At 43.9% G+C, this 24836-nt stretch overlaps 1 protein-coding gene across 1 annotated transcript in view; it reads left to right on the forward strand.

The window, feature by feature from the left end:
* PLD1 (phospholipase D1) overlaps window positions 1-24836 on the forward strand; it is a 364378-nt gene that overhangs the window by 226092 nt on the left and 113450 nt on the right. The window contains 5 exon segments of the mRNA XM_075340618.1: window positions 10926-11111; window positions 16493-16629; window positions 20512-20657; window positions 20730-20835; window positions 21464-21529. Coding sequence (XP_075196733.1) covers window positions 10958-11111; window positions 16493-16629; window positions 20512-20657; window positions 20730-20835; window positions 21464-21529 — 609 coding nt within the window. The 5' untranslated portion in view covers window positions 10926-10957.

Genomic DNA, 24836 nt, shown 5'->3' on the forward strand with positions numbered 1-24836 from the left:
GCCAACATGCAGAAATGAAGACCACGAGTACAGCACGAGTATCGCGAGATTACTCGGTCCCCGCCGAGCAGCCCGAGTACAGCGATACTCGTGCGAGTACCGAGTAGTGACAAGCATGCTCACTCATCACTATTCACGATGTATTGCTGTTTGTTTAAGGTGTCATGATCTTTTTACAGTTTTTCTGTAGTCGTTATAAGCTATGTGTCATGCTCTCCTGGACACAGCTCAATAATTTTTCTTTTATCTCTTTCATAAGGATTTTGTTGTCTTTTGTGTGTTCAGTACAAAGGTTAAACGCTTTGCCTTTGGAAATTACGCTATCCTCTCTTATCGATCTAATTCTCTACAAGATCTTATCAGAAGCTGAATGTCAGTTGGTTTATTAATCGACCTGTCTGCTTTTTCCCAGTCCCGCTTTCTTTTCCTTACCTGGTACTGTTATTGATTTTCATGCGTGAATATTCTGCTAGGTAAATGAATTCCTGGGGATCACCACCTTCATAAGATACACCATTATTTGTATGAACTGTTTACCATGTAGACATCTCCCATGTACTGTATTTTATCCTAGTCTGGTGGGCTTCCATGCTGCACCACAGTATGGGCTCAATCTTATGCATACATTTATGCAGATATTGCCTTCAATTGCATGTGAAGGCACATTGAGGGATTTTTTTTCCACAAATATATGCACATTTTGATGACTATCTTTTGGGTCTTGTAAATTCCTAGCTATTTTTTACCTTTTTGTTTTCTTTCAATGTGGCATGCGTAGACTGTTATATTGGCGAAAACCCAGGAAAATATTTTAACACTAAACAAGAAAATGAGTGATTGTACACTTAAGATCATTTCTCCCAAAGATCTTTTTGGTTTTTTTTTTTTGTTTTTGTGTTTTTTTGGAACGTTATTACAAGCCAGAAGCGGGCATTAAACGATCACTGATCTATAAAGTGAAAGGCATTTGTTTAATGGGCGATCAGAATTGTATGCACACAAAATGATCAGTCTGTGTATAGGTTACCATTGTTATCGTCAGCATCACTTGTTTTTAAAGATCGATGTGCTGCCGAGAACATTGATTTTAATGCTGGTGGGAATGCTCCAATCTGGCAAACAAGCGTTCTGCTCGAACATTGGGTGAGTGCCAGCATGTTTACCCATGCCATTAATCAATCAACTTGTTTTCTAATTAATGATCACTCCCGATTTATCAACATGGCTAAATGAGCCATTACTGACAACGCCTAGTATATGTTATGTATGAGTGTATCGGAGGTTTTGCCCAACTATATTTCTGTAGCAGAAGAAATCTAGAATTATGTACACTCTTTTAGATTAGAATAATGATGAATTGTCCATGTAATACATCAAGAAATAAAGCCGTTCCCACTGTTAGTGTCTGCCCTCTCGGATTCATTTAGAAGGGTTCTGAGCAGGGGACTACATTCTCATATAGGACTTGTTCAGTTTAAGGGGGACATGCAGCTAATAAAATAAATTTTACATTGACTCCACATACTCTCCACTGATGTCAACACACTGCTTACATTGGTATTCCAAGTTCTGTAAGCCTGGCAAAAAGAAGGATTTCTGTTGTGCCACAAACCAGGCATCCATGGCAGCCATGGCATCAGAAATGGTGTAAAATTTGGTACCCTTGAGGTGTTTCTTGAGGTTTGGAAACAAATGATAGTCGGAGGGAGCTAGATCTGGTGAACAAGGTGGGTAGTCAACCAGGTGAAAGCCCAGCTCTACCAATTTTGCAGTGGTTGCTTGTGCAGTGTGAGCGGAGGCGTTGACTTGCAGGAACAATATTCCTTTGGACAGCTTGTTGCGTCTTTTGGCCTTCAGAGCTGCCTTCAATTGGTCTAAAAGTTCAATGTGTTACCTTGCATTGATGGTGAAACCCTTTTGAAGGTAGTCCACTAGCAGCACACCCTCCTAATCCAAGAACACAGACGCCATCACCTTAGTGGCTGATTTTTGCACCCTTAACTTCTTTGGACGAGGAGAACCACTGTGCATCTTGTTTTAAGGGTCCTATAAATAAATCCAGGTCTCATCCATAGTGACCAGTTGATCCAGGAAGTTCTTATCAGTCAGGAAATGCTGACAAATGGAGCGGGAAGTTTTTACACGCATGCTTCTCTGATCTCTTGTCAAACATTTGGGGACCCACTTTGCAGATAGCTTCCTCATGTCAAAATGTTCATGGATAATGACACAAACACGTTCATGGAAATCCCTATGATGTCTGCTATTGCTTTAGCTGAAATTCGTTTATTCTCCAGTATGAGGTTGTGCACAGCATCGACGATCTCTGGAACAACAACCACTCTCTGTCGTCCAGGACGTTCCTCATCATTGGTGCTGAAGTGGCCCGTTTTAAATTTGGCAACCCAGTTCTTAACTGTGGAATATGAAGGGCATTGATCCCCCAATGTCTGCGACTTATCACCATGAATATCCTTCGCAGACTCTCCTTCCAGAAACAAGAATTTTATCACGCCTCTGCTCTTAGTTGCTGTGAATATCGCATTAGACACCGCCATTTTGTTTTCCCACTGGCATAGAACATTGTTGCCATAAGCAACAAACACAAACTTTTAAAAATCTATATTAGACAAAAGGCTTTAATGTGATGTAACATTCGTTACTATAGAAACAAAAAAGATCACAAAGACTTATCAGCAGCCCCTTGTAGAGTAGGTGTGTGTGTGTGTGTGTGTGTGTGTGTGTGTGTGTGTGTGTGTGTGTGTGTATACATGTAATACACTGACTTACTAGTGACCTCTCTAGCTGAAGTTATTCTTCATTTTCCTCTTCTGGTGCTGACCGAAATCACTTCTTCCTGCCATGACGTGATTCTTCAGAAAATAAGTCACCAATAGCTGATCACTTCCAGAGCACATTCCACGTTTGTTTGTTTGTTTTTTTACCAATTTCTACACTACATCAGACTTTTGTTTCCCCATGGAAGACCGTATCTTCAAAATTAACTTATTTTTCACCAATAATAATGTTCCCAAAATTGCCCCTACAGTAACTATGCCCCACTTGCCACCATAAATCCATAATTTTTGACCCTCATTCTGGCCCCCTTTATTTAATACCTGGAGAAACAAGTGAAATCAGAAGGGGTTGTTAATTGCTTCCTTCACAAAATACCCCACACACACTGGTCCTCTCTAAAATAGCCCCACAAAGTGCCCCTTTCCTTAATGTCCCCCCAAAACTTGCCCATTCTATATCTTCCCCATAATACATATCTGCATAATTCCCCCCCCCCCTGTTCCTCATTATACTATGCCACCTTTCACAATCCCCTTAATTGCCTCGTAATGACACTCATTACACCATAATGTCCCCCATTGCTTCACAATATCCCAATTTGCTTCCTAATTTCCTCCATTGCCCCATAATATCCCACTCAATTTGCTCCATAATGTTACCATTGCCCCAGAATGTCCCCCATTGACCCATAATGTGCCAATTTACCTCATAATGTCCCCATTACTCCATAATGCTTCTCATTCCTCCATAATGTCCCCCAATGTCCTATAATGTCCCAATATGCTTCATAATGTCCCCCACTCATTCATAATGTCTCATTGCTCCACATTGTGCCCCATAAAAGTCCCCCACTGCCCCATAATGTCCCTTGTAAAGTAACACCCCTCCTCCCCCACCACAACCCCCTCATCGAAAATCAATTTACATGTCCTCTTTGGCTCCTCTGGAGCGCTTACCTGTGCCTGCTCGTCATCGTCCTTTTTTCTTCAGCCCCAGCCTCGGTGATCAGTGTTGGTGCTGTGCTGAGGAGCTCCTCTGCCTCTGTCCTGTTGCCACACTGTTCAAATGTATGCGCGCATGTAAGACTCGTATACAGTTGAATAGAGGCGGGGTCTCCAAGTTTTTGACACTGCATATGCGCATGCCTAGTCTCTTGCAGTGCAGCGTTTTGACCTTAGGCGAATCATATGACTGTGATGTTACCAAAGGTCATTCTGCAGCTGCGGAAACTTCAGCGATAGTACAGAACTTGCATAATCACTGAAGTTTATGATTTGAAAGGCTGGGGGGCCCTCAGAGCGTGGGGGCCCCTGGATTAGCTGCACACAAATAACTGCTGGCCCTGAGAAACAGATGGTCCCGCGGCCCTGTACATTCCCGGTGACCGGCAGCGAGGCACATGTGAGGAGCAGACGAGCCACATGTGGCTCGAAAGCAACGGGTTGGGAACCCCTAGTATAGAGCATAAAATTCCAACAAAAAAATTAAAATCTAACCGTTGTTTTAATTTTTATTTCATAAATCAATAGTACTCTTGAAGATGAGCAACTTTTTGTAATATCTTATCAAATATTTCCTTCATTCTCCTCCATGACCTCTCATTCATTCTCAAAATTCTCAATTCAGTAAAATCTGTACATTACTGAGATGGGAGTTACTACCGGATGTGGAGGCTCTGGCTCCCCGTCCCTTCTACATAGAACCTTATTGGTAGCAAGTGGCATTGCCTATCTCAAGACGATAGAATTTACGGTAATTCTTCCTTCATTAAATACAGAATTTACCTGTGAATTGAGAATTTTGAGAATGAAAGATCCGTCAAGAAGGAAAAAGCAGATTTGTCTAAGATATATTAAAGTTGCTTATTTTCATGTGTACTATTGATTTATAAAATAAAAAATAAGTTACTGTAAGTTTGTTGATGTAATGTAAAAAAAATGTGCATAAGTTGACGATACAGACTGTGTCATAACAGTGTGTATAGTTTTTCCTACTGTCCTGTGTAAGGCTACCTTCACACATCAGTGATTCCAATATGTACGAGTCATAAGGTATGACGCCATTTTTATACGTACCGGAGTCAGACATACACAGACCCATTAAAATCAATTGGTCTGCACACGCATCAGTGATTTCTCAAGGATCGTGTTTCCATAAGGAGCATATGCGTGTCCGGTAGCACTGGATGTCACACAGACCACACAGTGGTGTGATGCGTACTGGAGAAAACACATGTCTTTGAAATAAAATTATTTTCTATACTCTCTTGCCTCCGGCACTGCTGTCACTTGCTTCAGGGCCCGCTCATTATGCTTATTGCATATTTACTGCATCGCAGCCCCGGAAGAAAGTGTGACCGCAGCACCGGAGACATCAGCACCACGGACAGCAGCACTGAGGGCAGGTGAGTAAAAAGTTCCTTATTTCTATATGCTGTCACTGACAGCACACGGAGAACACACGTGTGCCAAAATCATGGCACATGGAGGGCCATACACACCTTCGACGTGTGTGTGTGTGTGTGTGTGTGTGTGTGTGTGTGTGTGTGTGTGTGTGTGTGTGTGTGTGTGTGTGTGTGTGTGTGTGTGTGTTTTCTACGGACATGTGAAAGAGGCCTAAGAGCGACTAGGTAGGTTGTCTATCCTGAGCGTGAAGTAGCACTGGGCCCTCCCACAGTCATTAGAGACCTGGCATCAGCCCAACCTTGCCGATGTGAACCGCAGACTTGATCTCTGTGTTTATGAACCAAACAACGATATTATGGCCTTGGAATACTTATCTCTCCATTGATAACACTATCAAAAGAATCTAAGTGTCTACAATTACTACACTGGCGATCTTATTATGGATATGTGTGTAAGTAACAAGATAAGTGGCGCCTTAAGTTCACAAATTTAATATATACATTTTCTTCATAATGACGCTAGAATTTTTTTGTGAACTTTAAGATAATTAAGGAAACATAAAATTTTAGGACTGTTTCCAAAAAAGTAGTCCAGAAGTAGTCTTCTTTTTATAGTTCCTTGACACAAACATGACCTTTGGAGACCAGATCTAGTAACTATGACTTGATCTAATAGCGCGAGAACTGCAAACTTAGACACCAGTGTAAAGTGCCAAGAAATAGCTGGCGCCCCAAAGAGGTATACCAATCAAAATTTTTTGGGACACCTTTAATGACGATTTGTACTTCTGTGCCAGCATGATTGACAAATTTGTTACGTGTTACTGTAGCACATTTTTCATAGGGAATCAGTCACCAGGTTTTTGCTCCCCTATCTGAGAGCAGCATAATGTAGAGACAGACACTGATACCAGAGATGTGTCACTTACTGAGCTGTTTGCTGTCACTTTGATAATATCAATATTTTCTCTGCTGCAGATCTAACAGTTATACAGAGCTCATGAATATGCTGGACTACCTGACAGCACGACAAGTAGTCCTCTAATGATCTACTGCTGATTTTATTAAAACTGCACTAAGCAGCCCAGTAAGTGACACATCACTGGAATCAGGATCTCTGCCCCTACGTTATGCTGCTTTCAGATTAGGTGGCAAAAACCTGGTGACAGATTCCTTTTAAGAGCCGTAGGCCTGTGTGAACCAAAACATTGCCATATCAACTCTAGGCTTGAGTAGATCTGTGTTCTAATTTTCTGCTGGTATGTAAGAAAAAAAGTGACCCAAACTTAGTTTTGTTTTGTTTTTTTTTTTAAATTGTTTGTTGGAATTCTGGCTCAAGTTTCATATTGATTATTTTCAATTGTGCAATCATGAAAAACTTTTTTTTTTTCTCGGTGGTACGAATCATGTAGGTTATAGGCTTAAAAAAATCTGTATCAAAATCCTTAATTTTTCCATTTTGGTGTAGAATTTACCAACCAATCTCAGTCCCAGCATGCAAATAATGAAATTGGAATGAAATGTGTGGCATTTCCACAACAAATAGAGCATTTGATGATCTGTATCCCGTCTATAATCTGCACATTTTTTTGGAGCTTGTTAAGTGAAACTTTGCAGCAAGAGCGCGATGTGTGAATCCAGACTTGGGGGCAATTAATAGCTTTGCACACACCTAGAATTAAAGTCCCTTTACTCGGGAACATTTTATTTTGAAGTATGAAACTGTATTTTTGCCTCATTTGTTTAGCAGCCCGCACAATCTGTTGTGGGTTATAAATAAATGGTATGTTGGCAAGCCTTTCACTTTTGTTCCCATTTTTATCCTGAATCCTTATCTGTATTGTGTTTTTTAAGAGATTCTCGATGTATCTAAAGACGAGTTTTTCGGCAGCATCCACACGTTTACTATAGAATAGGTTTTCTCCTGCAAATAAAAAAAAATGCATTATTATAAATAAAATGATAAATACATTGTCATTGATTACTCTCGTCTTGTCTAGAAGGCATCTATAAGGTTTTTAGACATTTTTGCCTTCATATTGCTGAATAGTAAACACCTCCTAAGCACGAAGCATTGCGTAGTGGAGTAGAGGAAAGGTCTCCTGCCTTGTCTGGCCGATGGCTGAGGAGAGGCAGAAGGGAATTTCGGTACATCAAAGCTGGTATCACATTTCAGCTGAAGCATAGGCAGCTGGGTGCGAAGTTATGAGAAGTGACACGGTGTCAGGTTTCCAGGTTTTCCAGTTCTCTTTTGAATGAGCTTGCCCTCAGTTAACATGGAGTTTAAGGTTCTGTTGCCCTACTTCCTGTCCAGCTGCTTAAAAGGCCGCCTCTCAGCCCAGTCCAGTGCCTGAGTATACTGCTTGCTGTGTGCTCCTGCTTTGCTGCTGCTAATCCTGATTGCTTTTGGATCCTCCTAAAAGACTACCGACCGACCGACTCTGGACCTTACCCGGTTTCTCAAGCTGTGCCCGGATTCCGTCTGCCATCTTCGGTCAGCACTCTGCCCGGTTCTCTCTGGTTCGTAACCACTCTGGACAATCATCCCGTACGGACACTCCTGGACTTTTACCGCTTGCCCATTGTGTCCCGGCTGCTGCGCATTTAGGCCTTCCGGGGTGATTGCCGGACAGTCCCTGTATAGGGGTTCGCTCTGGTGGTCTCCCTGGGGGAGTCCGGTGCGTGGCCCCGGGAATTCCCTCCGCTCCGTTTCGGGAAGGTATTTGTGTATTTGTACTGCTGTGTTTGTTCCGTTGTTATCTACCGTGGTTACAGATTATAAAACATCTTGTATCAAAAACTCGTCTCTGCTGATCATTGCCCTACGCTATCGAAATCCTCAGAACATATAATAAGTATTACACACGGACAGGCAGGGCAGGATGAAAACTAAGAGACGTTGCTGTATGAGCCGCAGCACTTGTTAGAAAATTACTTCTCTCAAAACCTTCATCTAGTCCTGTCTCCCCCTCCTCATACTCCTCTCCCCAATAACATGCCTCATGATATGGCACAGGGGTGCTGCTTATGAAACTTCTGAGAAAACGACACAATTTATCGCTTTATAACAGGTGGGTGTGGGTGCTTGTCTGCCTGGCTGCATGAAGGTCTGCTTGCCTGACTGCGGGTGGGTGTGGATGCGTGTTTGTCTGGCTGCAGGTGGGTGCGGGTGCGTGTCTGGCTGGTTGCATGACTGGCTGCAGGTGGGTGTGTATGCGTGGCTGCCTGCTTTACCTGCTGGTAGCTGTGGGTGCCTGGCTGCCTGCCTGGCAGCAGGTAGGTGTGAGTGCGTGGTTGCACGGCTGGCTGCAGGTAGGTGTGAGTGCGTGGCTCCTGTGGGTGCGTGTCTGGCTGGCTGCAGGTGGATGTGGGTGCGTGGCTGCCTGCCTGGCTGCAGGTGGGTGTGAGTGCGTGGTTGCACGGCTGGCTGCAGGTAGGTGTGAGTGCGTGGTTGCACGGCTGGCTGCAGGTAGGTGTGAGTGTGTGGCTCCTGTGGGTGCGTGTCTGGCTGGCTGCAGGTGGGTGTGGGTGCGTGTCTGGCTGGCTGCAGGTGGGTGTGGGTGCGTGGCTGCCTGCCTTACCTGCTGGTGGCTGTGGGTGCCTGGCTGCCTGCTTTTCTGCAGGTGGGTGTGAGTGCATGGTTGCATGGCTGGCTGCAGGTGGGTGTGAGCGTGTGGCGCTTTTGGGTGTGTGGCTGGCTGCAGATGGGTGTGAGTGTATGGCTGCTGTAAGTGCTTGGCTTGCTGCAGGTGGGTGTGAGTGCGTGGTTGCATGGCTGGCTGTAGGTGAGTGTGTTGCTCCTGTGGGTGCGTGGCTTTCTGTAGGTGGGTGTGAGTGCATGGGTGCATAGCTGGCTGCGGGTGGGTGTGAGTGTGTGGCTGCTTGGCTGGCTGCAGGTGGGTGTGGGTGCGTGGCTGGCTGCAGGTGGGTGCGTGGCTGGCTGCAGGTGGGTGTGAGTGCGTGGGTGCGTGGCTGGCTGCAGGTGGGTGTGAGTGCGTGGGTGCGTGGCTGACTGCAGGTGGGTATGAGTGCGTGGCTGGCTGCAGGTGGGTGTGAATTGAGGAATTGACTGGTGAAAAGTTTTGCAAAAAAAGAAGAAAAAATTTAGTTTTTGATGATTAAACCTGCATAGTTTGCAAAATGTTATTGTCCTTCCAGTGGTCATAAAAGCCCCACTCAGCCATCGTTGTAGGGGCTCTCCTCCTTATTTTATCTGTATCAGATTGCTTTGTGGATGACTTGAGCCATACGGCTACCGAAAACATGAGGCGGAGGAGTAAGCATTGTCCAAATGACATTGGAAAGTGCAGCTTGCAGCACCATGGACCAACACTGAAATTTGATGTGGTGATATTTGCAGTTTTGATAATCAGAATAACATCTATTTATAATGTTTTTTTCTCATAAGTATATTTAGTGCTTTATATTTACCAATCAATAGATGAACTTCTCTGGACTCGCACACTACTGATGACTTAGAAATTTTGAAGCTGATTTCCTCAGGCTGGAACCAATTGATTTTAGCCCCATATGTATCTTTAATGATTCTGAAATTCTTCACCTTCTTTTTTATTTCCATGAGAAGCTTAAAGGGAACCTGTCAGCAGAAATTTTGCACTAAACATAAACGTTTCCCCCTCTGCAGCTCCTGGGCTGCATTCTAGCAATGTTCCTGTTGTTTATGTGCCCCCTTTCTGACCAAAATAAAGACTTTATAAAGTGGTACCTTTTTGTATTCAGATACTGTAAATGGGACACGGGGGCGGGCTCTCTGGTGTCCGTTATTCTGCCTCCTGCCGCTTTAGGCCGTCCCCCATCGCTCATTTCAATAGCTGTGGACGCCGCCCAGTGCTCCAGAGGTCCCCGCGCATGCCCAGTGCCTATCTCTCGTGGATGAGCACTGTGCCCAGTGTCACCGCTGGTGACGTGTGCGCAGGCTTTAGATTATGGGCGGCGCTTTGATTTTCATTACCAAGTAACCGCCCATAATCGCGTGACCGCGCTTTCCCCCTCTGCCTCCTGTGTCTAATCCTGATCGGTGGTGTCCAGCTCCGCGCTCCTCCCATCTATTTCCTGCCTCAGGGCAAGATGGGAAAGAGGTAACGTGGGGTCAGCAGGCCCGCGCTTGCGCAGAACAAAGGAGGCAGAGGGGGAAAGTGCGGTCACGCGATTATGGGCGGTTACTTGGTAATGAAAATCAAAGCGCCGCCCATAATCTAAAGCCTGCGCACACGTCACCAGCAGTGACACTGGGCACAGTGCTCATCCATGAGAGATAGGCACTGGGCATGCGCGGGGACCTCTGGAGCACTGGGCGGTGTCCACAGCTATGGAAATGAGCGATGGGGGACGGCCTAAAGCGGCAGGAGGCAGAATAACGGACACCAGAGAGCCCGCCCCCGTGTCACATTTACAGTATCTGAATACAAAAAGGTACCACTTAATAAAGTCTTTATTTTGGTCAGAAAGGGGGTACATAAACAACAGGAACATTGCTAGAATGCAGCCCAGGAGCTGCAGAGGGGGAATCTTTTATGTTTATTGCAAAATTTCTGCTGACAAGTTCCCTTTAAGCATGATAACCTTTGCTTCCTAATAATACATTTATGTGCAGGGGTAATCTGAGGGCTTTGTGTGCGAATGGGAGGAAAATCTTTACAGTGAAACCTATAAACATGAAAAATATCACCCCTAATCATTGCTGATCTTTGTGTTTCTACAGGCCCCTGTGTCATCAGGGTGTTAGTGCAGATCATGTCGCTGAGAACCCAAAGAAAGCTAGATTCTTCTACATTGGAGAAGATTGCTGCAGACATGAGTAATCTCATTGAAAGTCTTGACACCAGTGAGCTCCATTTCGATGGGGAAGAAGTGGACAGTGACATAGTTACAGACCCCAAAACAAGTGGTAAGTTCCCCCAGTTACATAATAGCAATCTGCTCTCACAAGCCAACTGTGTATCAAGCAAAGAAGCACTGCTCCACACGCAACGTATTGCTAGATGTCATGCTGAATTGGTCAGTCATGTATTATGAGTAAAGGCTACCACTACAGCTGAGGGCCCTACTGTTTTGTGTTTTTGTTTTTTTTTTTTTTTCTTTTTCCCAGTATGTGACACCAAGTATTAACAACATGTCGAACGTTGTTTCTGGTATATCTATCAAATGTTACTTAAGATTTCACATCAAATGAAAACAAATCAAGTAAATCTAACATTTCACTGTGAAAATATAATTGGGAATGATACACTGTTTCCATTTCTAATTCCATTAACTGGTATAGGATTTGAACTCGGGAGCTAAATAATGGTTTCACCTGCCAGACCTAAAGTTATAACTAGAGATGAGCGAATCCGAGTTTCGATGTTCATGCCAAACACAGGCTCCCTCCCCACAAAAAAAAACAACAAAAAACAAAACAGAGTTTGAGTGCTTGACATATGCAAAGCATCGCTGTGCTCAGGTACGCTCTGTGCTCAGCCCTGACAGTGCGAGCCGCTTAGTCTCTGGCTCTCACTGGGGGTAATAACAGTGTGATTGAATGTAGTGTGCACCAAACAAAGCATAACAAAAAGTAATAATGATGAATGAAAAACACTGCCCAACCTCCCTCGAAACTGATCTGTATATAGCTGGCTGTATGTGGTCTGAGACTCCAACTGCAAGTGTCTTCAATTGGGGATTAGGTCAAGTCAGAGTCCCAAGCTGAACCTTACAGACAATCCGGCTGAACCTACACCCCCCCACCCCCCGCCTCCGTGAACCAATCTTTCACAGGTCCGCTAATCTCTAGTTATGACACCAATGGCAAGATGAAAGTCAATATGCTAATAAAGTTTGGCACGATTGGCACTTTTTTTTTTGTATGTGTGTCCCGGATCTGTTTGTATTATTATTATTATTATTATTATTATTATTATTATTATTATTATTATTATTATTATTATTATTATTAATAATAAAAATAATAATAATAATATAATATAATATTTATTTTTCAACCAAAATAATAAAACAGCTACTCTGGCTCTGTGAGATGCTTTGTTGGTTTGTTTTTAGTAATGGTGATTACTGGGCGAGATGATTGACAGCCTTTTTTTCTAATTTCGTAGAATTGGTGATGGTTTTTTGTTTTGTTTTTTTTGTGGGAGGCAATTTGTCATCTTAGATGGTATAACATTTTGATCTTGTAACTTTTTGATTGCTTTATATTCAGTTTTTTTAAGGCAGTTGATCAAAATGGTAATTGTGACTCTTGTCGTTGTATATATTTTTTTTTTTTTTTTTAAATCCATCGTTTGAGAGAGCTAAGTGATCAATTTTTCTATTTTGCAGGTTTACTACATAAGACGTTTTGTTATGCAGGATTTGGAGGGGATCACACATCATCTCTCCTGTCCTTTCCGCTTGTCTGCTTACCTGCAGCCCCTCCACCCTCTTATTTTTCACACCGACCAAAGGCAATGAATTGGGGCATTTTAACATTTCTCAGCCTGGATCGCAGCTGCAAAAGTGATTCAAATGCAATGAGAATCGTTGCTGCGCCTGTATTGCTGCTGTGATTCCGCTGGGTTTAAAGGGAACCTGTCAGCAGAAATTTCACCCAAAACCTAAGAGTCCCCCTCTGCAGCTCCTGGGCTGCATTCTAGAAAGGTCCCTGTTATTATTATGCCCCATGTGAGACCAAAATAAAGGCTTTATAAAGTGGTACCTTTTTGTATTCAGATACTGTAAATGTGACACGGGGGCGGGCTCTCTGGCGTCCGTTATTCTGCCTCCTGGTCCTGTATGCCGCCCCCATCGCTCCTTTCCATAGCTGATGCACCGCCCACTCCTCCAGCCATCCCCACGCATGCCCAGTGCCAGTCTCACGGGACTGAGCAGTGTGACCGCTGGTGACGTGTGCGCAGGCAAGTGATTATGGGCGGGGCTGTGATTGTTATCAGCAAGTACCCGCCCATAATCTCGTGAGCGCGCAAACCTCACCAGTGGTCACACTGTGCTCAGGGTAGATGCTAGACCAGGGGTCAGGAACCTTTTTGGCTAAGAGAGCCGTAAACGCCACATATTTTGAAATATAATTCCGCGAGAGCCGTACAATATGTTTAAAGGGCCATTGACAGATCAATCGCTCCAATGTTCACTTAGTACAGCAAGGAATGCTCCTCCCTGCTGTATAAAGCCACAACTGGACTGAAACAATGGTAATTAGCAGTAAAAAAATCAAATAAATAACTTACATTGTGAACTTGCGATGCATGACATCAGTCCAGCAGTCTGGCTTCTTCTTTTTCCTGCGCATGACTGGAAGCTGGCATTCTTCCCACCTGATGTTGAGAGAATGCCAGCTTTGAGGCATTCGCAGAAGAAAGAAGCTGGAATATTGGACATGTCACACAACGCATTGTCAGTTATGTCAATTATCTATTTTATTATTTTACAGCGAATTATTGTTTAGGTCCAGCGGTGGCTTAGTGCAGCAGAGAGGAACACTCCTTTGTGTACTAAGTGACCGCTGGAGCAATTGTATCTGTCAGTGGCCCAGACACCCTGCTTCCCATACAGCCTGCACCCCCCATATCACACACACACACTGCTCCCCATACAGCCTGCACCCCCCATATCACACACACACTGCTCCCCATACAGCCTGCACCCCCCATATCCCACACACTACACCCCCATATGTCGCATACCCTGCTCCCCATACAGCCTGCACCCCCATATCACACACACTACACCCCCATATCTCACACACCCTGCTTCCCATACAGCCTACACCCCCATATCTCTCACACCCTGCTTCCCATACAGCCTGCACCCCCCATATCACACACACACACACACACACACACACACTGCTCCCCATACGGCCTGCACCCCCCATATCCCACACACACACACTGCTTCCCATACACCCTGCACCCCCCATATCCCACACACACACACACTGCTTCCCATACAGCCTGCACCCCCCAGATCTCACACACTACACCCCCATATGTCACATACCCTGCTTCCCATACAGCCTGCACCCCCCATATCACACACACACACACTGCTCCCCATACGGCCTGCACCCCCCATATCCCACACACACACACACACACACACTGCTTCCCATACAGCCTGCACCCCCCAGATCTCACACACTACACCCCCATATGTCACATACCCTGCTTCCCATACAGCCTGCACCCCCCCATATCACACACAATACACCCCCATATCTCACACACCCTGCTCACATATCTCACCCTGCCTGTACCCCAACTTACCCCTCTCAAACACTCTGCACCCCTTCACATCCTTCTGTCAGTCTGCAGCCCTCATATGTCACTCACCCTGCAGCCCCCCTCACCCTCATGTCCCCTCTTTTCTTATTACCAGTCATGTGTCCAAATCTCCTTCAGGATTCAGTTCTCTTGCTTTCTGCCCGGCATCCTGTGTCTCCTCCCACACAGTCACATGGGCGTGACGTCATCGCAGGTCCTGCAGGATGGAGATTCCGTCTGCTGTGCAGGTCAGGACTAGCACTCCTGCAGCTCAGACATGGCTGGTGGCTTCTCCAGGTCAGGGGGCCCTCTACTGACACTGGGCTCCCCTGACTCACAGGCCGGCCACTACACAGCAGCACTACACATAGACGCAGAGCGGCTGCCGGGCCCCTATGTGTACTAGTGCCGCTGTGTAGTGGCCGGCCTGTGAGTCAGGGGAGCCCAGTGTCAGTAGAGGGGCGGCTCACTCGTTCCCCCGCTGATCCGGTCTCCTCGGCGCTTCGTCCATTGCTGTCGCTCGCTGACCTCTCAGCAGGCGCGCAGTGATGACGTCACCGCGCTCGCTGCAGAGCTGTCAGAAGAACGCCGACAGTCACAGCGGGGAGAATGATAAGAGAGAGAGCGCGCCGCTCACTCTCTCATCATTGCTCTCAATTGTGCTGGCGCCGGCCCTGATCCTTCCCATAGACAGGTAGGAGCCCTGTCTGCGAGCCAGATACGGCCATCAAAAGAGCCATATCTGGCTCGCGAGCCATAGGTTCCCGACCCCTGTGCTAGACTGTATGGGCTGCTTCCAGGGATGACGTCCCTTTTGTCACGTGATAGGGGCGTGTTCAAAATACTATCACGTGACAAAAGGAACATCATCCCTGGAAGCAGCCCATACAGTCTAGCACCTACCCTGAGCACAGTGTGACCGCTGGTGAGGTTTGCGCGCTCACGAGATTATGGGCGGGTACTTGCTGATAACAATCACAGCCCCGCCCATAATCACTTGCCTGCGCACACGTCACCAGCGGTCACACTGCTCAGTCCCGTGAGACTGGCACTGGGCATGCGCGGGGATGGCTGGAGCAGTGGGCGGTGCATCAGCTATGGAAAGGAGCGATGGGGGAAGGCATACAGGACCAGGGGGCAGAATAACGGACGCCCCCGTGTCACATTTACAGTATCTGAATACAAAAAGGTACCACTTTTTTATAAAGTCTTTATTTTGGTCAGAAAGGGGGCACAATAATAACAGGGACCTTTCTAGAATGCAGCCCAGGAGCTGCAGAGGGGGGACTCTTTTAGGTTTTGGGCGAAATTTCTGCTGACAGGTTCCCTTTTAAATTGAGTCAGGAGTACGAGTTGCCTGTATTGGCATCTTTAGCCTCTGATATCTTGCGCAGCTCACTAGCCTAGGATGTTTGAGATGTTTCTTGGCCACTAATAGCCATATCTCAGCCTGGAGCGCAACTACAGCTGCAATTCTGGTCTCATTCTTAATCGCTGTTGTAGCTGACATGCAGGTATGGCCACTGGTAGCCATGAAATCTTGTATATCCTTGGTTACTGAAATGCCACCCTGCCAGGACTTTTTGAGATATGTCGTTGGTGGGGACAAGGTTAACCAGTAAAAAATAAAAAAGCTCTTGGATGACACATGGATCAGCATGTACATGCTGTCCAGTATTTTTGCTTTTTTTCCACCATGGTCTCTCATTACTGTCCTAATTTCCACAGTCACTGCTCTGTAGACTATCAAAGTGGGCACTCTAGTGTTGACGAGGGCTCTAAATGTATCCTTTTTTTTTTTTTTTTTTTCTGAGACCAATATTTATATCCACCTCTGAAGAGAGCAGCGCTTCTGAACCTTTGTTAATGGGACCTCACCATCCAGAACTTGCCATAATAATAAATTATTTGTTTCCTTTGATCCCTTCTTGCAGGACGTTCTTCCCAGCTCTGCCCCACCTATTGTTTCCATTTGATCACATTTACTATTAAATAACTCTGCTCTCTTCCTTAGGTGTCACCATTCCCTTTTCCGCTATTTATAACACACAAGGTTTTAAGGAGCCCGACCTTCAAACATTTTTAATAGGATCCCCCATTAAAGTCAGGGTCCTAGAAGTGGAGAGGTTTGCTTCGTCGTCGTCTTCCAAGGTACGGACCATATATTTGTTTTTTTTTTTATTACATTAATTTGTCAGAGGCCTGCACACTTTTTGTAATTGTTTCTAGCATTTGTAACCACTATATTCTGCATATGTGAGTACATTAGGGATTTGCATAATGCAATGGCTAATCCGGCTCACTCTGCTTGTACTACAAATTTTCTTTTTATTCAAGGAGCTGTCCAGTCTAACCTGATAAGTGTAATCCTATAAACAGAAGGAACTACCGAAAAACTTCAGATTAATCAATGGATGCTTTAGAAAAACTAGGGAAGACCAAACTACAAAAACTAGGACCCGAGAAATGTTCAATAGAACACATAGTGACTAGAATTATTTAATTTTAATGCAACGGCAAAAACAAAAATTAATAAAACAAGCATGAAGACATTGACAAATTATAAAGGAAGTAAGGCATGGGGAGCAGGAGTGCACCAGATGCTAAACAGTCCAAGGGCTGGTGGAAACAAACAAAAACAACAAAACAAAAAAAAAAATATATACCCTAATTGGGCAGAACCATCCTGAAGACTAAGTGGCAGTGTATAATATTAAAGTGCAAGTGCATATACATGTATGTACTGGCACTTTACTATTATAATGTTATTTCAAGTGAATTGAGGGAGACCGCGCTCATCTATTCGGGTTCTGTCCGGGAGTTTGCACATCACATACTAACAGCCACATGACATTGTTACTGCCTCTGGTATCTGAAAATCCTCAGTGACAGAGAGACTGCTGACTTGTCATTTTAGACCGGGCAACCCCTTTAAGTAATTAATACATCAATGCATGTACTTTTGGTATTTGCCGTTCAAATGGCAATCTGTGGGCATCTCTCCGGTGTGAGTATATAAGCAGCTAGATCAGGGGTCTCAAACTCAGTTGATTAAATAGTTCCCACAAAAATTTGAACATGACGGGCCGCGTTTTTTGCAGGACAAGTTGACGTTCCCAGTGACACCATATTTTTCTATATGACTTTATGATCATCCATTTTTGTTTCTGTTCCTTTTAATAATGTTTATCATATGGGTAATGGTACAAGTCTTTTTTTTTACGTAAAACAGTATTTTTAGACTCCAAATATTTTTCTGTTACTTTTTCATACTTTATTTTGAATTGAAAAAGTTTTTCCTTCTTTTGTTCCTCAATTGGCACCATACAGTAATGCTTTTTTAGGCTGGTGTCACACTTGCTTGTGACTTGCACGAGAATCGAGTAGCACCACCTAGTATGGCCTGTTGCTCCCTGGACAGGAGCGTGCTTCTGCATGTATTGCTGTATTGCTATGCCACTGCACGCTCCGGTACGGAGAGCGGCAGGCTGTGGCGGGTGATGCTACTTGATCCTCGCGTGAGTCCCCTGCTAGTGTGACACCGGCCTTACAATTAGCCCCTAATATTTTTGGCCCCCAGTTCTGTAATGTTCCAGTCTTGTATTAAGATCCACCTGTCCTTTTATAATGTTAACCATTCTGTAGTAATGTTTCCTTTCATATAATAATGCCCCCCCATCCTTGTCCCCATTTTGTAATAATGGTCCTCATCTTATAATGTTATCCTCCATCTTGTAATAATGTACTTCATCCTGTAATAATGGTTCCCGTTCTGTAATAATGCCTCCCATCTTGTAATAATGTTCCCCTTCCTGGTCCAATCTTGTAGTAATGTTCTCCATCATGGTCCCCTTGTAGTAATGTCCTTCATACTGGTCAGCTTCTTATAACAAGGTCCCCTATCCTGTAATAAGGTCTTGTATCCTATTTTATAATGTTTCCTCTCATGTAATAACGTCCTCCATCTCGGTCCAATGTTGTAGGAATGTCCTCCATTCTGATCCCCTTCTTGTATTAAAGTCTCCATCCTGGTCTCCTTGTAATAGTCCCCATCTTATAGTAATATTCCCCATTCTGTTGAGATATAGATATAATACACACAATGAAAAAAGATTCTTCTCACCTCTCCCTGCATCCTTGGTGAACCACATCCTCGTCACAAATTGACATGCTGAGATTTCAAACCTGTATTTCCTGTTCATTTTCTTTGAGGATATATTGTGCAGTACGTGCATGTTTTCTTCTTATAACCTCATTCTCTATGCGGGCACTCTTAAGACTCAGCAGATTTTCTGCAGGTGAATATACAATGAGAAATCCTTTTGTCTTCCCATTGTGGGAATGTGGCTGTAAGAAGCCAGTACGCCAAATCTTTTTGAAAAATATGATTAATCTTTTATGAAGGTTTTTATTTTCCCACTTAATCAATGTGTATATACTCAGGGGTGGGATTCAAATTTTTAACAGGTTCTCTGTAAACCCTGCCCATTTAAAAACCACACCCATTCTTTAACCACACCCATTTACACGCACTTTCCTCAACCAAAAAATACAAGTAATTTAAAGTAAATTCTCCTTCCCCTCCTATATCTTCACTCTCCTGTCCAGCACCAGTTGTTCCCATCACTGTCAGTCGTATTGTATTAAATGGTTTTTCTACAGTTTTTAAAAATTATTACTAAAGGAGCCCTGCTAAAATTGGAATGGACAACCTTCCCCATACAGATCTCATCCCATGTGGCTCCTTTCCCCCTACAGATCCCATCCCATGTGGTCTCTTGCCCCCTGCAGATTCCATCCCATTATGGCCTCTTTCCCCTTCAGATCCCATGCCATTATGGCCTCTGTGCTCCTACAGATCCCATCCCATTATGGCCTCTTACCCCCTACACATCCCATCCCATTATGGCCTCTTTCCCCCTACACATCCCATCCCATTATGGCCTCTTTCCCCCTACACATCCCATCCCATTATGGCCTCTTTCCCCCTGTAGCTCCCATCTTATGTGGCCCCTCTCCCCACATAGCTCCCATCTTATGTGGCCTCTCCCCATATAGCCACATATAGCTGCCATCTTATGCGGCTCCTCTCCCTTCTCCCTGCATCTTCGGCTCACTGAGCGCTTACCTGCTCCAAGCACCGGCGGCTTCTCCTCTGTCTCCCGTCCTCCGCGACACTCTGTAGGCACACTGACGCTGACAGATGGCAGGAGGAGGAGCTACCTCCCCACGCTGCCGTGACCTCTCTGCAGCGTCAGCACGTCGCTGCACGCCGGGACAGGAAGCGGACAGGCTCCACTGAACCCGGAAGTGCAGCGCAGGGGTACGGGGATTCATTTTTGTTAGTCTTAAAGACACTAACACAAAAGAATATAGGGAACCAGATCGCCGGAGCTGGTTCTTGCCGCTTCCGGGAACCAGCTGCTATTTTAGCAACCGGTTCTCCCGAACTGGACAGAACCGGCTGAATCCCAGGCCTGTATATACTGTCAGTGTGTACTCTCCTAGCACATCCTTCTCTGGAATCCAGGGTCGTTCTTCTCTTCTTTTGAGTGACATCACTGCTCCTTAGTCTTTTGAGGTCACGCTGTCCTCTGTGTGACCCAGAATTGGCTTTTTCAAGGTAGAACTGTGGAGCGCCAGAATGAGACTCCATAGGCTTACATTACGCAAAGTGATCCAGATTGTCTAAAAAAACAGTGACATTCAGAAGAGGAGCAGAACACATACACACTAAGGTTTCGTGAAGCAAAAAAAAAAAAAAAAAAATCAAAACTTCATCAGACGGCTTCTTTAAATTGTCAGAACTTGCCACAAATTTTAAATGCTGTCCTCAGTCTTCTTGGCTGTATCATTCAGTTATGTATGTCAGATTGGCAGTGTCTATGGCAATGTTGATGGTGGTATGGAGTTATAATGCTCTAGGATAGACCATCATATATGTTTAAACGAGTGTAACCTGTGGCCATTATATCTTGAAGGAGCACTGTCTGCTTTTCTTTAATCTTGACTCTTGACCTATGATAATTACAGACTTCCGTTCTGAACATTTACACAATTGAGCTCACACATGGGGAGTTCACCTGGCAAGTTAAGAGGAAGTTCAAGCACTTCCAGGACCTCCACAGAGAGCTCCTCCGATACAAAGCTTTCATCAGAATCCCGATCCCTACTAGGAGGTATGTTTTGTACTGCAACTAACTATTGATTTTACTAGATTGTGACTGTGACATGAAGTTTTTATTTTTTAGCCACACAGTGAGAAGACAAACAGTAAGAAGAGGAGATGTCCGGTCTATGCCAAATTTGCCGCGCAATGCAGAGATTGTTCGAGAAGAGCAGGCGTCAAGCAGAAGGGTAATGATGTCACTTTTTAACTGCATTTAGCTTTGATCATTCGTCTGCACAAGGTGCAGTTGTTGTTTTAACGTATTATTGCCATACCATGATAAATGCAGGATGTCCATGGAAATACAGTATTCCAAGTATTACTATAGTCAGATATACACAATGTTTTGCTTTTTGTAGGATAGTTTATTATTTCAGATCTCCTGATTTGAACCCAATCATACATCTATGGGGAATTCTGAGTAGACAGGTTGAGCATCACTTCCATCCACCTTCCTGGCTCTAAAAGAGGTCATTGTTGAAGAATGGAAAAAGATATATGCTGCAATATGTCGCCAACTTGTTCATTCCATGCCTGGAATACTTGGTGCTGTCCTTAATATTATGGAGGTCATAGAAAATACTAATGTGTTAATTTTTGATGTGGGCTGTATTTATATTTGCATCGGCTAGAGCAAAACTGAAGGTTTTGTAATGAGTTATATTTTTATTTGGCAATGTAAGTGTTCCTCACATGATACTGTATTATCATGATCATCTGAGCTACAACAATGGACTTCTTTATATGATCGTGTAAGTACGGCAACATCTGTTATGTGATCTTTCATACAGTGAGGGTTTCCTTTTTATGTTGCAGAAACAATTAGAGGATTACTTATCAGCGCTATTAAAGATGCCAATGTACAGAAATTATCATGCAACAGTAAGTAATTCTCTATTTTACTGTTTCCCTCCCCTTACAATCCCCTAGACATGATGCAGCCTTTCCCAGCATTACTCATAGTGGAATTAAGAGTTTTCCACTTTCAGGAACTTGTGCCCAAACTATTGCATGCTTTTAAAACCTCATAAACCGATATTTCTCGGCCTCCTCAGGTTCAGTGCTTGCTGTCTGCCACTAGCTCAGTCTGTTTTGACCGCTGCAGTGATGTTATGACTACACCGCTGCAGCCAATCAGCAGTTCTGTTGTTGTAGACTGCAGAATAGAATAAGGTCTTTTATATAAAGGGATATTTGCAGTTGTTGAGTGGTTATAACTCATGATTTCCACACTTTTATTTTCTTTGAAGCTTCAAGAATGCAGAAAGTTCCAAGTAGTTTAGATGTAAAATACTGTATGGAATAGCTGTACTTGTATCCACCTATTAATTTAAGAAGTGAGTAACCTTTATTGCTCCTGAAGTTCTTGCACAGTTAGCAATGGCTTTCGGGCTTTTCTCTGCGCTGATTCTAGGTACCAGACCCGCTCTAGTTATGTTTGAGCTCCACACGGAGCCAATGTCAGGAGCTCCACAATCAAGTGTCTGCTCTAAGCAGCAGGGGCGGACACTGACAGCTTGGGGCCCCTGTGCAAGAAATTGTATCTGCCCCCTCCTTCTATGGTGACAAGACTGTATATAGTATAAATACAAACACAATATATATAATTTATATTTATTATTAACAATAGTAATATATAGTCATACATACATATATTTATATATACACATTATATAATTTATATATACACACAAATACACATATATATATACTGTGTATGTACGTATATTGTTTTTTTTTTATATCTATATTATACATACACACACGCTCACACACTATATACACAAACAATCCCCATATACTACATTACTATATCACTACACCCTATATACTACACCTGTAATATACATCACTACATCTCTATATACTGCACCTGTAATATACTACACCTGTAATATACATCACTACATCCCTATATACTAGACCAGTAATATACTACATAACTACACTCCTATATACTACACTAGTAATATACATCACTACACTCCTATATACTGCACCTGTAATATACATCACTACATCCCTATATACTGCACCTGTAATATACTACACTTGTAATATACATCACTACATCAATATATACTGCACCTGTAATATACATCACTACATCCCTATATACACCTGTATATTACAGGTGTAGTATATAGGGATATAGTAAGGTATATTACAGGTGTATATAGGGATGTAGTGATGTATATTACAGGTGCAGTAAATAGAGATGTAGTGATGTATATTACAGGTGTAGTATATAGGGATATAGTAAGGTATATTACATCACTACATCTCTATTTACTGCACCTGTAATATACATCACTACATCCCTATATACTGCACCTGTAATATACAACACTACATCCCTATATACAGCAGTAGACCCCTATATACTAGACATGTAAAACTACATTCCCATATGCTACATCACTACACCCAAAATATTAGTCACCAGTTACCCCGCCCCCCCATTGTCTCCTCAGGTTACTAGTCACCACTCACCTCTCCCTCCTCAGGCACCTCCGTATGGGCCCCCGGCGAGATGCTTCTTCTCTTGTACGGGCCTCTGCCGCTGCTTCTCTCCATACGGGCCCCGGCTGCTGCAGCTTGTTCTCCTGCCGGGCGGGAACTTTTCAAATGACACACGTGCGCCATACTGACGACATCAGGGTGCGCGTGTGTCACAGAGAAAGGTGCCGGACAGAGAACAGAGGAGAGATTCCCCTCCTTGCCCGGCACGCAGCGTGTGAGGAGGGCGATCTGACCAGGGGCCTCCCGGAGCCTGGAGCTCCGGACAACAGATCAGATTGCCCTAATCACTGACCGTCCAGCAAAGACGCCCTGAACCAGGCGGGCCGTCACAGACTGTAGGCGGGCTGGATGTCGCACGCAGGCCGCCCCTTGCCCAGGTCTGTGTAAGGGTATGTCCACTTAGCTGTCTATTATATTATTATTTATTATGATTTTTTTATTTTTTTTATCAACTGATTGGTTGCAAAAAAAAAAAATGAGACCTTTACAATATGAATCTGATTTTTAAAGTCTTTCAATAAAATCATTGGGTAAATAGGGGAAAAAAACAAAACAAAAACCCTGACAACACAAGGATGCCATCCAGGTATCACCCAAATGGGGTCTGTTTCTTTTTTTAACTTTTCAGTGTGTAGGAGAAGCTTTGATATTTTTGTTAAGCAAACGAGGTAAACTGATGCTAAAAATGGGCACTAGCACCACAAATCAATACAAATCAGACTTTGCACAATGATGAAAAACTGTTCATTTTTATTCTTATGTAAAGAGAAAAGAAATGGACATTTGAATTATCCTGTGACATGGGGAGTGACATTTTGAGTGGGGACTTTGGCGTATAGAAGCAGTTAAAATTCTGGATGAAGTCTGCATTTTACCCTCTTCCCCCCACCCCCCCCCTTCCTGAGCCTTCAATGTATTAATAAAGCTTCCACCCAGCTGTATGTACAGTTAGGTCCAGAAATATTTGGACAGTGACACAATTTTCGCGAGTTGGGCTCTGCATGCCACCACATTGGATTTGAAATGAAATCTCTACAACAGAATTCAAGTGCAGATTGTAACGTTTAATTTGAAGGTTTGAACAAAAATATCTGATAGATATTGTAGGAATTGTACACATTTCTTTACAAACACTCCACATTTTAGGAGGTCAAAAGTAATTGGACAAATAAACCAAACCCAAACAAAATATTTTTATTTTCAATATTTTGTTGCGAATCCTTTGGAGGCAATCACTGCCTTAAGTCTGGAACCCATGGACATCACCAAACGCTGGGTTTCCTCCTTCTTAATGCTTTGCCAGGCCTTTACAGCAGCAGCCTTCAGGTCTTGCTTGTTTGTGGGTCTTTCCGTCTTAAGTCTGGATTTGAGCAAGTGAAATGCATGCTCAATTGGGTTAAGATCTGGTGATTGACTTGGCCATTGCAGAATGATCCACTTTTTTGCACTCATGAACTCCTGGGTAGCTTTGGCTGTATGCTTGGGGTCATTGTCCATCTGTACTATGAAGCGCCGTCCGATCAACTTTGCGGCATTTGGCTGAATCTGGGCTGAAAGTATATCCCGGTACACTTCAGAATTCATCCGGCTACTCTTGTCTGCTGTTATGTCATCAATAAACACAAGTGACCCAGTGCCATTGAAAGCCATGCATGCCCATGCCATC

The sequence above is a fragment of the Anomaloglossus baeobatrachus genome, chromosome 3, assembly GCF_048569485.1.
Source record: "Anomaloglossus baeobatrachus isolate aAnoBae1 chromosome 3, aAnoBae1.hap1, whole genome shotgun sequence".
NCBI lineage: Eukaryota > Metazoa > Chordata > Amphibia > Anura > Aromobatidae > Anomaloglossus > Anomaloglossus baeobatrachus.